The sequence below is a fragment of the Crocodylus porosus genome, unplaced genomic scaffold, assembly GCF_001723895.1.
Source record: "Crocodylus porosus isolate Cpor-Errol unplaced genomic scaffold, CroPor_comp1, whole genome shotgun sequence".
Classification (NCBI taxonomy): Eukaryota; Metazoa; Chordata; order Crocodylia; family Crocodylidae; genus Crocodylus; species Crocodylus porosus.
Window position 1 is genome coordinate 179,608,589 of NW_017728906.1, and position 16,257 is coordinate 179,624,845.

A 16,257-nucleotide genomic window follows, 5' to 3' on the forward strand; every position below is an offset into this window, starting at 1 on the left:
TGCAGTTTGCTCACCCCTGCTTTAGGGACAGGAAGCAGCCTACTCTCAGCTTTCCAACAACACAGAAAGAGTGGAGAAATGACCCAGATCATCAATAATAACTGATGTACTGAAGCAGGCGAGTTGGACATAGTCTGGGTACTGGATCTGGTCTGCAGCATATTCTGGCCATCTAGTCCCTGGTGACGTCCCCTGGGTCTGATCAGACCGATATAGGAAATAGTGTGGGACCCTCTCTCTTTACCCCAACATACCTGATCTGGAAGTTGCTTCAGCTAGTCTGGGACCTGTACTGTGTGCAGCATGGATCCTGGTGTGTGTGCATGCAGGACAGGTCCCTGACCAGCTGAAGTGGGTACTGCGTATAGTGTAGTCTGGCTGGGGTGGCCACTGTATGTCATTTCAGCCAGACTGCACTGACTGCAGTGCCCATTCCAGTCACTTCAAAATCTGTGCAGCATGCAGTATGGGTCCCAGACAGGCTAGAGCAATCACCAGATCAGGTATACAGGGGAAGAGGTATGGGGTACCTGGGACAAATACGTCCTGTGGACCAGTCCCTATACCAGTCATCTGGTCTGCGGGGCAGGGTGAGTTTGACATCCCTACCGTAAGTGATGGGGAACAAGTCCCTACAAGATTTTAATGTAGGGGCTACCTTATGAGAAATAATAGTGTTTGCTTCATTGCTTGCTTTTATAAAAGGAGCCTACAAGATAGTTTCATAGTTGATCAGGTCGGAAGAATAACCTGAGCAGATCATCAAGTCCGACCCCCTGCCATGGCAGGAAAGAGTACTGGGGTCAAACGACCCCAGCAAGGTGTCTGTCTAGCTTCCTTTTGAAGACCCCCAGGGTAGGAGCAAGCACCACTTCCCTTGGAAGTTGGTTCCAGATCCTAGCTGCCCTGACTGACATAGCGCCTCCTGATATCTAGCCTGAATCTACTCTCCATCAACTTATGGCCATTATTCCTTGTTACTCCCACTAGTGCTCGAGGGAACAGGGACTCTCCCATTGCCTCCTGGTCTCCCTTGGCTAGTTTATAGACAGCCACCAGACCCCCCTCAGCCTTATCTTGAGGCTGAACAGGTTCAGGTCTCATAGTCTCTCCTCGTAGGGCCTGCCTTGCTACCCTCTGATTATGTGAGTGGTCCTCCTCTGGACCCTCTCCATGTTGTCCACATCCCTCCTGAAGTGCAGCGCCCAGAACTGGATGCAGTACTCCAACTGCGACCTGACCAATGTCATATAGAGGGGGAGGATCACCTCCTTGGACCTCCTCGTGATGCATCTGTAGATGCGTGACAAGGTATGCTTGGCCTTCCTGACTGCGTCCCCATATTAGCAGCCCATGTTCATCCTGGAGTCTATAATGACTCCAAGATCCTTTTCTGCCTCTGAACTGAGGAGAAGGGAGTTCTCCAGCCTGTAGGTATGGTGCTGGTTCTTTCTTCCTAGGTGCGGTACCCTGCACTTGTCAGTATTGAATCCCATTTTATTCTCATCCATCCACCCCTGTAACCTGTCCAGATCCAACTGCAGCCTGTCCCTCCCTTCTAGCACGCCCACTTCTCCCCACATCTTCGTGTCATCTGCAAATCTGAACAGGGTGCTTTTCACCCCCTCGTCCAAGTCGCTGATGAAGAAGTTGAACAGTGCGGGCCCAAGGACCGAGCCCTGGGGGACCCCACTGCCAACATCCCTCCAGGTCGAAAATGACCCATCCACCACCACTCTCTGGGTGCGGCCCTCCAGCCAATTGGTGACCCATCTGACTATAGGCATCGACACCACAATCTCCTAATTTTTTAACAAGAGTGGGGTGAGAGACAGTGTCAAAGACCTTCCTAAAGTCCAGAAAGACTACGTCCACCGTGACACCTGCATCCAAGGATTGTGTGACCTGGTCAAGATTAGGTTGATATAATCTGCCTGTATCAAACTTGACAGATGTTATTCGTTTCTAATTATTAAAAGTGAAGAGTCATACATTTTACAATTAGTATTGTTTCTTTCAAAATAAAGAAACAATTTCAATGATTGTTAATAATGGGATGCTGATGGCAACTGGTGTCATTAAAATAGATAGCACTTCTCTTTTTAACTTGTTTTTGATTGCTTAGAACTTCAACTTTACCAACCCCTAATCATTCAAGTTAAACATTTTCATTTGCATGTTCTCTTTCACAGATTTATTTATTTGCTTTCAACAAAAACAATTCATCCTTGTTTTAGAATGAAGTTAAGGGAAAACAGAATGTTAAAACTGTGCTAAACCATTTTTCTGACTGTTTGGGGGAAAGTGTCTCAGACTTTTTATCAGCAACTTGAACATTTGTTGAGAGAGGCTCTATTCCTGTTTCCATAAAAGACCATCCAGGGATTGTGGCTCCAGTCATGTATACAGGCAAAGTGAATCATCTTTCCCTTAATCCTGGAATTTCCTAACCTCTTAGTGTTTTATTTTGTAATGTTAATGATGTTTTCATTAACTTGTCTTTTACATGTAATACGTTAGAAACATCAGATAATTAAAATACATTTGTGACTGAATGTCTTTGTAGTGCATATTTACTGACAAGCATATCTTGAATGACTGCCAACTGGTTATTGAACTGTTGTTAATTGATGAGGTTTATTTTTCAATATTTCTTAGTCTGAAAGAGGGCATTGGGTGTTTTGCCTGAGTGAGGAGTAAAGATCCATTCCTAACCATTTATGGGCTAGATCAAGGCATCCTGGGGTGCCTTGAGATCCTTTCAGGTGTCCTGTGGGATTTACAGCGGTGATCCCTTGGGATTGAGGATGATCACTCTCATGGGTCAAGTAAAGGATTGCAGATAAGTCAGTTTGGCTAAGATCCCTAGAGTCGCAGACTCTGGCAAATGCCATAGGCGGTGGTTAAAGGGAGAGTCGAACCACAGATTTCTCGGTCCTGTTTTCTTTCCTTCCATTTCTGTTGGTTTTTTGTCTCCAGGGCAAGTTGGTTTTCCTCAAAGCAAGCCACGTAGACCTGTCCCAGGCAAGTTTTTCCCAATTTGTGGTGTCAATGCCACACTTCTTAATGTTTGCCTTGAGGGTGTCCTTGAAGCATTTCCTCTGGCCCCCATGTGTCCTTTGTCCTTGGCTGAGTAGGGAGCATAGTTGTTTCAGCAAACATACATCAGACATTTGCACACAGTGCCCTGTCCACCACAACTGATGTCAAATAATCAACACATCCATACTGGTGGTGTTGGCATCGGTGAGGACACTAGTGTGATGATCCTCCAACTTTATGCCAAGGATCTTCCACCGGTGATAACACTCCAGGCTTTTCAGGTGTTCCCTGTAGGTCACCCAAGCTTCACAGCTGGGTGGGATTCAGTACAATATTAGCAGTATTAAGTGTGTAAAACATGGTTCACAAGATAAACCTGGAGATTTTAAATACAAACCCACTGTGTTAAAAGCATTGTGACCTTTTGTGGTCTTTCTGAGTTCTTAGCAACAGGAGAATTGCTCTATTATTTTTATGCAGTCAAAAATCAAATGAAAACTAAGAGCTGACATTTTCCAATGGGAGTCTTGGCTGCAATGAGAGGAGCCTCAAGTCTAAAATGTTGAGAACCACTGAGCGAGATTATAGGTTTACTGCCCTGCCTTGCCCTGCCCTGCCCCACAGGAGCAGGCCACTTTGCTGTTTTTGCCAGGGAATTAATCTGCTATGGCCCTTCATCTTGTTCCAGTACTTCTCTCTAAGTTCCACTCGGCGATGCTGCATGGAAGGAGGAATAGCAGACTCAAGGATCTGACTCCATCCTTTTTCACCCATGTGCAGGTGTCAGAATTGGGATGTGAGCTGAATCCAGGGCTACAGCCTGAATCCAGGTGTTGAAATCATGATCAGGGGCAGGCCAAGGTCCAGAAGCCGGAGTTAGGAAGTCATAGGTCACACTTGGCCAGGATCAGAGTGAAGAATGATCCCAGGGTCAGAAGCTGAGGGTTACAATTGGGAGGAAGCCCCAAGCCAGAATCTGACACAGTTACCAGAAGAGCAGGGGCCAGTGTGAAGGCCAGGTACTAGTATCAGAGTAGTCTCTGATCTGCTGGTTTTAAGGCTGGTATTAGGGGGGAACTGGCCTCCTGTCATCGCTGTGTAAGTAATGACTGCCCACCAGAGGGATAACTGATCCTGTTCGAATCATGATTCATACAGCATAGAAGAAGGCACTACATGGACTCTGTAGGCAGCTAGCACACTTCCTCGTGCTTGACTAAAATATGAACAAAGAAGTTATTGGTGTCTTTCAATGTTATATAGAGATGCTGTGAAACCGTTTATAACAATTGAAGGTCTCATTTTGAGTGATACTGAATATTCCAAGCTGCCGTTGACTTAGATAGCATCCACAACTCTCATGTAAGATTCAATTTCCAAATCCAGGTACTTTTTGGGTGTGAACATTTTATAGAGCTTATAATTAAGGCTTCATGCTTTTAAGTGTTGATTTCTTCCTGTTTTTCAGATTTTTAGGCATACTATGACCATATAGCAAAGGGAAAATACTTTTTTCCTTAAACTATTTTAAAAGTTGGCCCAGTCTCATTCCCTTTATTCCTAGAGATGTATCAAACTGAGCTTGAGAGATCTCTAAAATCTATTACTGGCCACTATAAAAAAATTTCTATATAGCACAGATGAATTACTTTTTTTAGACGCATAGTCTCAGATCTTTTTTTTTAAACCACAGTGTGTAGTTATCATTTTTAAGTTAAAACCAGAAACCTACATATTCTGAAAGTGCTTCCTCAGCACTGCTGGTACAACAATACAGTAGTTTCATTTTCAAGGTAAACACATTTAAAATGATTAAGATGCAGATTAACTATTTTTAACTAACCTGATCTCCTCAGTGCATGTTCAAATGGTAACATATATCAAGACCTAGTGCAATCTAATTAAACTAAAGTGTTAATATATTTAGTTGTGTGATATGGGGTAATATGAAGTACTTGCCTACAGGATGAAAACAGTGTTTTATATGAGATGCAACAATCTGTTGTGTAAATGAAATATGTTTTATTAAATCCAGGCATAAAAGGATACATGTGTTGGCTGCTGTTTGTGCTGTAAGCATTCCCAAATACTTAACTTAAGACTTCATAGTGTACAATCCTTTCCACAGAAATCTGAAACCAGGCAAAGCATTTGCATTTCTTCAAGTAAAAGATGATCCACTTTAGTGCAACTTCATTGATTTGTCTGAATATATTTTTATTCAGTTGGGGAGGAAAGATTGTGTTAGGTAACATCAGACCCTGTTCTACTAAGGTAAGCTTCTTAATTACATTACTCTGATAAGATAATTAATGCAACTTAAAAGAGATTCAGAATACTGAGAGATGTTTTTGAAATAGATGGTCTTATTCCAGATGGATTATGAAGTATAGAGCAGTTAAGTGTCCTCTGATAAGGAAAAATGTGTCAAAATTGTTAGCAACAAGTCAGTTAAATAATGGTGGAACACAGCTTTTTTAAATCTGATTTTTATTTAATATTTGAATCTTAAGTCCAGAATCTGATCTTATTTACATCTATATAAATCCAGGCTAATTTATTTGCTTCTGTCACTAAAATTTAGACCTGTATAACTTAGGTTAGAATCTGATTTTTTTATTTGTTCATAAACTTTTGTGTTTTTGGTTTTGTTTTTAAATAAATACTGGATAAGAAAGATGGGCGGGCCATTAATTGAACATCTGGTGGGTAGCCACAATGAAACCTCGGTATAAAACTCTGGTTCAAGAATGCTATTTTTAACCGTTACATAAATTTTCTTGTGTTGTGTTTATTTTGAAATAAGAGACTGGATGCTGTGACCCAAGAAAGAAACACAGTAATCTACAGAGGAGACAAAAGACGTAAATGTAGAACTAATTCAGAAGATTGCCTTAAAAGATAGAAAACAAAAAGATTTTACAATTTTAACTTTCACCTTTTAAAGTAAAAATCAGCTCCCGGCAAAAAACTTTCTAGTGTTATGCCACTATAGAGTCACTGCCAGAAGGAGGAATCTGTAACAGGAAGGGAGGATGAATATAGTGAAGAAATATTCAGGGCTAAATGAGCTTTTCCTTTTAAAATCCGAATGTTTAAAAAAATATACCTCAGTTTGAAAAACCACAGTTTATAAACACAATACATGGTCTTGCTAAAATGCTGATATTAATAAGCAGTAGAATCAGCCTTGTACAGGAAAAGAACATTTGGAAAGTCAATTGCAGTATTTTCTTTTTCACAGACCAATGTACAAGTAAATCTTTGGTCCTTAATCTTTGCTATCCCAGAGCTAACAGATGACAGGCTGGGAATAACACCATCATTTTTATGGTAGGGTTGCTTTGTGTCTATTTTGAAATAAGAGACTAGATGCTGCAGCTTAAGAAACAAACCAACTAATTACACAACGGAAACAGATGATCGAGCTCTGTAGGCTTTATTGTAGGTGTCTCTCTGTCAACCTCAGTTTTAACTGTTTTTCGCTCTGTGGTTGTGGTCAGTATTGGGGGGGTCTGACGGGCAGTGTGTTGCCAGTGAGCTAGGGGCCACAGTTTTATACTATCCTGTTATGAGTTGTTGCAAGTATTGTTATAAGGGACACTTAAGAGTCTCATAACCAAAAGGAATTGGAGAAAACATTTTTCCATTTCTTACCTTGACAGATCTTTGAATATTTACGTTTATGGTTTTTTTTCCTCTTTGTATGGTCTTCTGCACAGGACCAGGGACATAGGAACCCCCCCCCCCCAAAAAAAAAAAAAAAATTAAAATTGTTTAATAAATCCACAAAAAGTTATGGGGAAAGAATTTTGGCACTACTTTCCTTTTCTCTAATACATACTTTACCTTAAAATCTGATTATTTAAATTGTGTCCATGTAAATATTTACCTTCCACTTCAGAGGAATTTAAGACTTTTTTTTCCAATGGAGTTCACTAAGGACCTACCCCTTCAGCAGACTGTAAATATATTAATTTGGATGTGGTATGGGAAGCATCTTCTTGTGAATATGGTGCCTCTTGTATTGTGAATGGCTCAGTAGTATTTGGCAGCTCAGGTCTGTGGTTTACAATGCACAGTGTAAAGGTTAGTAACTTTTAAAATTTTTTAAAAATTCATCCCCGTCTCAATCCTGTGAGATGCTGTGGATCAGGAAACACTCCAGAGAATTTTGCAGGATATAAAACTTTGTTTTTTCTGTGATTTATTAGGTGACCAGTATAGTTTACACTACTTGAACTTTTTAAAAGGATGATGTGGTGGAAAATGTAAATGATGACCTGCCTTGTTTCTGATTCTCAGGAACTATTTTATATATGCTTTATGATTAATTTATTTTTCTTTCCATTGTTTGGTATAATAGGGTACACCCAATGTCAATGTTGTGGAAGAACCTCATAAAGCAAGTGAGAAAAATAAATCAACAGCTATTTCAAAGCAAAAAGAACAATGCCTTGTACCATGCAGCGTTCAAGCAAAGATGTTACGAGGAGAAAAACACTACATGTGCAGTATGTATTTTTTGAGAAAAGCTTTTGCTTCAGCAGTGAACAGTACACTACACTGTGTAGTATTTATTTGATTCTGCCTAAGAATATGTACCAGCACCTGCCCCACAAGGCAAATGATTTACTATTGAGCACAGAAGGACTGTGCCATGGTCTGTCCCTAGTGCAGGACTGTGCCACGGTCTGTCCCTAGTGCAGATGTCTACCTGGGAGACGACTCCTTATACTCTCTTCTGCATTGCCATGCTACACAGGCACTAAAGCAATCTTCTCCAGAGTTCTCTAAGCATTGTTCTCTAAGCATCCCAAATGTGAAGAGGATGAGATTCTTGTTTGCACAGAGGCAGATCTTCAGCTGAATTGACATAATTCCACACAAGTCAACGGAGCCATGACAGTTTGCATACACTGAGGATTTAAGTCTCATTCGAGCACTTTGAAATAAGTTACCTTCAATATTCACTTAGGCCCCTGGCAGATGTTATGCTTAAAGCACGATTAACTGGTTAGTCATGTTTTACAGTGTAATCTGGCCACTTGTTCAGGCAGTTAAGGGTACAACACAAAGCAAAAACAGCCACACAATTATTACATAAGAATGTGTAATGATCTTGTGGCTGATTTAAATCTTGCCTTAAAATGCATGATCAAAACGTCTGTGTGGCTGGGTGGAATTCCATGGGGCTCGAACAGGCCCCTATGTGGTCCCCATGCTGTCCCCAGCCAGCTGGTTAGTGCCCAGCTCCAGGGGCTCAAACTGCCTGATGGGTCCCTGGAGCCAGCTGACAATCAGCTGGTTGGGCACTTTTGCTAGACCTTATTTGTACTGGCAAGTAGGGCATAGATAGATCCACCATCCCAAAATTACACATCCTGCTATGCACATGTAGCATGGCAGGAGGTATGAATCTTGGGATTGCGGAACAGATCCCATCATACCTTTTAACTGAATATTTGTCAGTGGCCTTAAACTTCATGAAACAGATATGGAGTTTATTCAGCTTAAAATGGTTCTTTAGTTTTATAAAACTCGATGATCTCCTGAGGTCCCTTCCAGCCCTAATGTCTATGTCTATAATATAATGGTTGACAATACCTCTTTTCAAGGAAATCTGCAGAGTTCCCTTGTTGAATATGCAAGAAGTACAAAACAAATGATAAGAAATATGATGGATGATCAACAGTCGTCTTTGGATTATCTTTCTAATCAGGTACTCATTTTCCTTTATACTTAGTGAATTTTCTCTAATTTAGCATGGTCATTGTTGCTTATCTAAGGTTTATATTTTACTTAAAACAATAAAAACTCAGATGTTGTTCTCCAGTGCCTTCCACTTTGGACAGTGATTTACACTTGTATAAATGCCATGGACAATACTGCCACGCTAATTTGACTGTGCTTTACAGTGTACGCTCACTTTGTATAGCTATATGGGCCTGGTCAAAGTCCCAACTGGTCCATTGAAAGACTTTTCTTGATGTTAGTGCTAGTTGGTTCAAGACCTAATAGACTATAGACACAAGATGTGGAAAATTGGGTGTTGACTTCAGTACATTAATACATTAGGCATGTGCATTGCTATTTGTCAGTAAAATAAATTTCAGAGTGTGCGCATCTGGGAGGGAATAAGCAAGTCTTTAGAATTCAAATCTTGCTGCTCCAGTCTGAGTATGTTCAAATGACCTTATGCTTGCAGGTGAATGAACTTATGAACAGGGTCCTTCTTTTGAATGGAGAAGTATTGCAAAAGCATTTGGATCTGCTTCCTTACAAAACAGTTCAGTCTCATGGTAAATACTTACCTTGCTTAACCTTTATACTTCACTGTTTACCTTTATGATATCCTGATAAAAAAATAAGAAAAGCACAGCGAAGAAAATATGGGATTTATAGTACTTACTTGGTGTTCATTCTCCATATATCATCTTTGGAAAATTTGTAAAATGTTTGAAGGTGTTAAGTGTTGAAATAATGTTGTAGCTCTGAGGGTGTAGGAAATATGCAAGAGGCAAGGATATTTTTGAGGGGTGATATCGTTAGTTGAACCAATTGCATGCTTGGGAGAGATTTTAGGCAAACATGAACTTTGTTCCTGATAATGGCAGTTCCTACTGCTGTTTTTAAACCAAACTTACTCTTAAGTGGAAAAAATCATGCAAAGTATCAGGCTTAAACTTGGCCTGATCCTGTGACTTGAACAGGCTTGATCCTGTGAGGTGCTGAGTTCTTTCTGTAGCGAGAGGACAGGATTCTAAGTACCTTGTAAATCAATGCTTCTTTGCTCATACTGGGTAAAAGTCACACCTGTGCATAAAACTAAGTACAAAACCCCTGCTTCACATACGTACTCTTTGTTTTCACCCTTCCAAGGAGAGGAAATTTACTTCCAAGAAGTCCCATTAACTTCAATGAGACTACTCACTTTGCTAAATCAATGAGTAATTGAGCTCAAACTCAGAAACAGAGCTGTTTTGATACATAGTTTGATTAAAAGATTAATAAACTGTGAATCCAAATATCTGCAGAGGAAGTCAGCAATTACTTTAAAGTCTTATCCTGAAATCCTTACTTGGACAAATCTTCCATTGACTCAGCATGTAAGGCAAGGATTTTTGTGGATATCTCTTACTGGAGCAACTGCACGATAAGGATAGATTTAGACAGGCTTTCAAATGAAGGGCATTCTTAATACGAAATTACCTGTAGGATCAGACCTGTGATGTGTAATATTTACATTCTCTACAGTGCTGTTTTTTATTACGAATTATATTCCATCTTTATCTTTGGCCAGAAGAAGAAATCTTCTGCAGGAACTTTCTAAAGGGGTATAGTATAATGGAAGTTCTCTAAAATTTGTCATTTTCTGATCATACCTGAGAGAATTTTCATTAAAAAAACTGTGATAAATGATCATTTTATATTTTATCTACATCAAAATATAATTTGAGATGGTTCAAACATTCTTAGCAAAATGTCTGCCTATATATGTTTAACCGTTATTTGGTTTTACAGTGCTTAGCCTGCACTGCAATGAATAATTTGTTTTCTAGGACTGGATTGCACTGATATTAAAGATACCGTAGGTTCTGTTTCAAAAACTCCATCTGGCCTGTACATTATCCATCCAGAAGGATCAAAATTTGCTTATGAGGTAACAAACTTATTTCACATTGAATGGTCTTTCCTTGAGAATATATAATAAGAATATGTTTTATAATTTTAATTATTTTCTTTGAATGTTTTTCAGTATCAGAATTGTATTAAAAATCATCCAGGTATCTGTGTCGTCATTACTATTTGAAATCTTTCCCACAAAGAATTTTAATCTTTGGTGTAGAATTTTGGCATCCCTTATCATGTAAAATGAATTCCATGTGGAAGAGAAAAGCTTATTATCTGATATACCATATACATCTCTCATGCCTCCTCACACCCAATAAAGCTAATAAAGAGTAGCTTTATTATGTCCAGTTCAGAGATAAGAAGGTCAGGTGCAGAGAGGGTTAGCAATTGTTCAAGATAACAGCAATTCTGTGGTGTAGTAGGAAATTAAACTCAGGTTCCCTTGATCCAAAGGCAGTGTCCTAACAGCAGGACCATCCTTTTTTCTACAAAACATCTCACAGTGTTTACAAGTGTTTGTGCCATTGTCATGGGCATGAATAGCTGGACTATGGAAGTAGCACAAGGCACAATGTGACAACTAAACAGAACTTGAGGGGCTGGAAGAAATTCTCTTAGGCCCCATAGACCTCAGGACATTTACTTGTAGTCTCCCAAGCTATTGCCAAAACTGACAAGGATGCACAATTTTAACACAGACACTGTTTCTCAGTGTGGCTTCCCGCACCAGTGTTGCTCCAGGTATGGTTCATGGGCTGCATCTAGCCCACAGAGCTGAGTTATCTAGCCCATGGGGCTTCCCATGAGGGTAGAAATATGGCAGTGGGGGGAGTGGTGGAAGTGTAAATTGCCGTGGCTCTGAGAGTCCTATAGCAATTAATGCTGCCATCATTCCCTTGTTATTACACATGCGGGACCATGTTATCCTACTAATGGGAACCCCATGAGTTGGATAACATGGTCCTGCGTACTGGTTTTGCCCTGATGTGCCAGAGCCAGTCTGCAGCCTGGGCTGTGTGCTGACTGGCTCTGCCCCACTCGTCTGGCCCATGCACTGTAAAGGTTGAGAACTACTGGCTTAAACATATTCTTTTCTTATCTAATAACTAGGTAAAGCTGTAGAGAAAGTTAATGCTGATGGAATGGATGGAAAACAAATCTTACGAGAAGAAACTGAAAGAGAATGGCTTGTTTAGCTCAGCCAAATGAAGGTCAAGACAGGATATAACTGCTGTCTATAAATCCATTAAGAGTAAGCACTAGAAAAGGAAGACAGTGGGACAAGAAAAATCGGTATGAAGTACTCACGAATAAATTTGCACTGGAAATTAGAAAATTATTCCTAACCAGCAAAACAGGGAGCATCTCCTGGTTCAGGAAAAAGATAGGCGATCAGGATGTATTTGGTTGAAGATAAAAGTTTTGAGATGGTATTGATGGGAGGCATCAGTTTTCTGGACAGCTGCTAGATGAACAAGACAACCAAGCATAAACTGTTGAGCCAGTTTCTAACTTGTGTGAAGGACAGCTTTGTGTTCTAGAAGGTTGAGGATACACCTAGGGGAACATCTATCTTGAATCTTGCTGTGATGATAGGGAAGAATTGGGGAAGATGTGAAGCTGATGGAAAACTTGAGGAAGCTATTGCAGTATGATAGAATTCAAGATCCTGAGATGGTGAAATCAGGAATTCAGCATAACTAAGACACTAGATTCCAAATAGGTGGATTTCAGTCAAAGAATGGCAGGTGGGAGATGGAGGTGGAGTGGGGCTGGAGAGAGCAGCAAACGGGTCAGACCTCCACCTGCTGGGACTCGGGGTAGCAGACCTACAAGGCATGCTGCAGTTCACTGTTAAATAGCTAGGGGGAACTCTTAACAGAAGCCACCAAGAAGGCAGAGCTACTCAACACATACTTTGCCTCCATCTCCTGACAAAAACTAGGCTGTGACCAGACAGCTAATATGGATTATTTGGATAAGGAAGGAGCCATGCTGAGTGATGAGATAATGAAAGAAATGGTCAGAGAGCTTTTGATGGGTCTGAATGATCTCAGGTCAACAGAACTAAAATGCTAAATTCCAGAAAGGGCAGGGCAGGGCTTGCTGAATATCATCCCAAGGTACTGAAGGAAGTGGTAGAAGTGATTTTGGAGGCATTGGTAATAGCATTTTTGAAGGTGTGAGAGATGGGAGAGGTACCAGAAGCCTGGAAACTTATTGCCCCTCTGTAAAGAAAGGGTAAAAGGAGAACCCATGGAACTACAGATGGGTTAGGCTCACCTGAATGCCCAGGATGCAAATCCTAAGGAAGTCCATTTGAAACCATCTGGAGAAGGAAACACCCATCACAAGCAGTGAGTATGGATTTACTAAAAGCAAATTGTGGCTAACAAACTTGATCTCCTTCAACAAACTAACTGCTTGGGTGGATGAAGGGAATGGTTTGGATATAATATACCTGGACTTCAGCAAGGCTTTTGACAAAATCCTGTAAACATACAGTACTGGAGAAATGTAAGCTAAGCAAAACTAGTATAAGGCGCATAGACAATTGGCTTAAGCAGAGGGTAATTATAAATGGATCCATGTCAGAATGGCAGCAGGTTTTCAGTAGTCTCTCACAGAGATCTGTCCTAGGTCTGTGCTGTGCAACATGTTTATTAATTATTTGGATGCTGAAATAGACAGTTTCTTGAGAAAATTTTCAGGTGACATGAAACTGGGGAGGACTGTGAACATTTTGTACAAGAGCCCAATAAGCAGGATCTTAACAGTGCTGACAAATGCATGGTGCTCTGTTCTCATCTTAGTTATGGCCCGAGATCTCATAATGGCTAGAGCAAATTCTTCAAGGACACTTTGAAGGCATATCTTAGGAAGACAGATACCATCATCAAGAGCCATAGGAGGAGCTGGCTGCTAACTGACTCCAGTGGTGCTACAACCTCAGTAAGCAGCAGCCCATTTTGATGTAAAGTGTCCTGCCCTTGAAGGAGAGAAGAGAGAGTGGACAGTGGCAAAGGAGAAGAATCCAAGCCTACAGTTTACTCTCTGCTGTGGAAAGACCTGAAACATCTGCAGCCAGATCCGTGGCTCAAGAATTGGACTCTTAAGTCACTTCCAGACCCATCAGTGGGCTGTGGCAGAGATCATCTTGGAATCAAGGAATTGCCAATGATTTACAGAGGAAGTTATAACTACAACTTTTCAGTGAGGAGAGGGATTTTTTTTACTCTCCTTGCTATAACTTTTGCCAGATGCATCTAAAAAGATAACATTAATTTAACTCCAGAAGTATTTTTGACACTTTTCCACATTTCAAGGTTAGTTGTAGTGTCCAAAGAGGTTAGAGTTGGTCATTGTATATATAAGTAGGAAGATTCCTTAAAATAATGAGTGAAGCATGGTACACAAGTAATCATCAACTGGTTGGATTATTATAATCGACAAGTAGTCATCAATGTCTTGGTTTCTAGTTAGTATGAGGTATCAAGTAGGGTTCACCAGGAGCCTGGCTCTGGCTTTATTTAATTCTTCATTAATGATTTGGATGATGGGATCAAGTGTACACTTAGTGAATCGAGGATGATACCAAGTTGGGTGAAGTTGGACTGGAGAGTAGGGTTAGGATCTAGACTGGAGAAATGATATGCAGTCAATCAGATGAGATTCAAGAAGAACAATTCTTACTCTTTGGATGGAATAATTGCATGTACAAACAGACTGGCTGGGCTGCGGTACTGCCAGGAAAGATCTAAGGGGTTACAAGAAGGATGTGGGCAGAATGGAGAGTGTCCAGTGCAGAGCAAGAGAAAAGATTAGGTGTCTAGGAAGCAGGACTTATGGGAAAGGCTGAAAGAACAAGATACTTTTTCTGGAGAAGAGAAAGACTGAGAGGGATTTGATAAGTCTTCCAATATCTGAAGGGCTGTTTATGGGGAGGATGGAGATAAGGTTTTCTCTGTGGCTGTAGGGGACAGGACTAGGAGCAATGGCCTCAAGCTTCAGCAGAGGAAATTTAGGTTGGATTAGGAGGAACATTCTGACTATGAGGCCTCATGTATACATTACATGTATGAGACTGTCTATACATTACACCTTAGGGTATGTGTAACAGGGTTCCAGACCGAAACCCTGTTACTTGAGAACTCTTGCAGCTGATAGTGATTATGGCTCGGTGGGGCAAGGAGATGCCCCACGCCTGCAGAGGGCCAATGGGCCTCAGTGCCCAGGGATATGAAGCGAATGCTCCTTAGGGAAAGTTGCCTTTGGGCACCACAAGATGAGAGAGGCGCTGCAGGGGAAACTCTCTCTGGGAGAAGGATCCAAGAGGAGGGATCCACAATGTAGGATCAACATGAGCCAAGAGATCCTGGAGCTCTGAACCACACACCACTTACCTGGAGGCTGTGGGAACAACGGTGAGTGTGGGGAAGAGCGGAGCCGCGGCGCAGGAAGAAGCCGCAGTTTCTGCACTGGGACACCAAGAGGCAAGGTGAAGCCAAAGTGGACAGCGGGAGGAGCATCACCGGCCCAGACCCCTGAAGAGAACCAGTAACCTCCGGACCCCAAGGGGAGAGGGATGCTGGGGGCCAAGAGGGCGAGAAACGGCCGCGGGAGAACCATGGAACCCACACGCCAGCTCCGCATGGCAAAGGAGACAGGGCAGTGTCCGTAACAAGCTGCTAATGAGGCAATTAGTGGCAGGAAGCCCCAACCTAAACAGAACAAACAAAACTTTCCTTTTTTTTCCTTCTAATTCTTTTTGATCTAGCAGACCTCCTGAGGCTAAAAAGAAAGGCTTACAAAGGATGGAGGATGGGATTCACCTCCAAGGAGGATTATTCTGCACTGGTCCGGTCCTGCACAGAGCAAACCAGGAAAGCCAAGGCTGCAACTGAACTCCAACTAGCTTCAAGCATCAAGGACAATAAAAAGTCCTTTTTCAGATATGTGGGGAGCCGGAGCAAAAGCAAGGGCAACATTGGACCCCTGCTGAACCAAATGGGGCAACTGACAACTGACGCCCAGGAAAAGGCCAACCTATTAAATGGGTGCTTTGTGTCAGTTTTTCATCAGTCCTATGGGACAGGGCGGTCCTGGTGGGGGAGATCCCCTACCCTCCATTAATGCTGACCTCATGAAGGAACACCTTGAGAAGCTGGATACCTTCAAGTCAGCCAGCCCTGACAGTGTACACCCAAGGGTACTCAAGGAGCTGGTGAGAATCATAGCCCGGCTCCTGGCACGGATCTTTGAAAACTCCTGGCACTCTGGTGTAGTGCCCAAAGACTGGAAGAAGGCCAATGTGGTGCCTATCTTCAAGAAAGGGAGTAATGTGGATCCGGCTAACTATACGCCCATCAGCCTGACTTCTGTCTTGGGGAAGATCTTAGAAAAGTTTATTAAAGAGGCCATCCTTAATGGACTGGCCAACCAACATCCTAAAAGATAGCCAGCATGGGTTTGTTGTGGGTAGGTCTTGCATGACCAGTCTCATTACCTTCTACGACCAGGTAACCTATTACCTGGACAGGGGAGAAGAGATTGATGTCATATATCTTGACTTCAAAAAAG

At 41.6% G+C, this 16,257-nt stretch overlaps 1 protein-coding gene across 2 annotated transcripts in view; it reads left to right on the forward strand.

Annotated features, from left to right (window-relative positions):
- Window positions 1-3,181: 3,181 nt before the first annotated feature.
- The window catches only part of ANGPTL5 (angiopoietin like 5), a 20,544-nt gene continuing 7,468 nt past the window's right edge, over window positions 3,182-16,257 (forward strand). Inside the window, exons 1-6 of one of the 2 annotated variants that reach the window (XM_019530279.1) lie at window positions 3,182-4,428; window positions 5,171-5,316; window positions 7,409-7,556; window positions 8,661-8,764; window positions 9,251-9,344; window positions 10,605-10,705. In XM_019530279.1, coding sequence (XP_019385824.1) covers window positions 5,215-5,316; window positions 7,409-7,556; window positions 8,661-8,764; window positions 9,251-9,344; window positions 10,605-10,705 — 549 coding nt within the window. In that variant the 5' untranslated portion in view covers window positions 3,182-4,428; window positions 5,171-5,214. The remainder of the gene's footprint in view (window positions 4,429-5,170; window positions 5,317-7,408; window positions 7,557-8,660; window positions 8,765-9,250; window positions 9,345-10,604; window positions 10,706-16,257) is intronic. The other variant, XM_019530280.1, reaches the window with a different exon arrangement.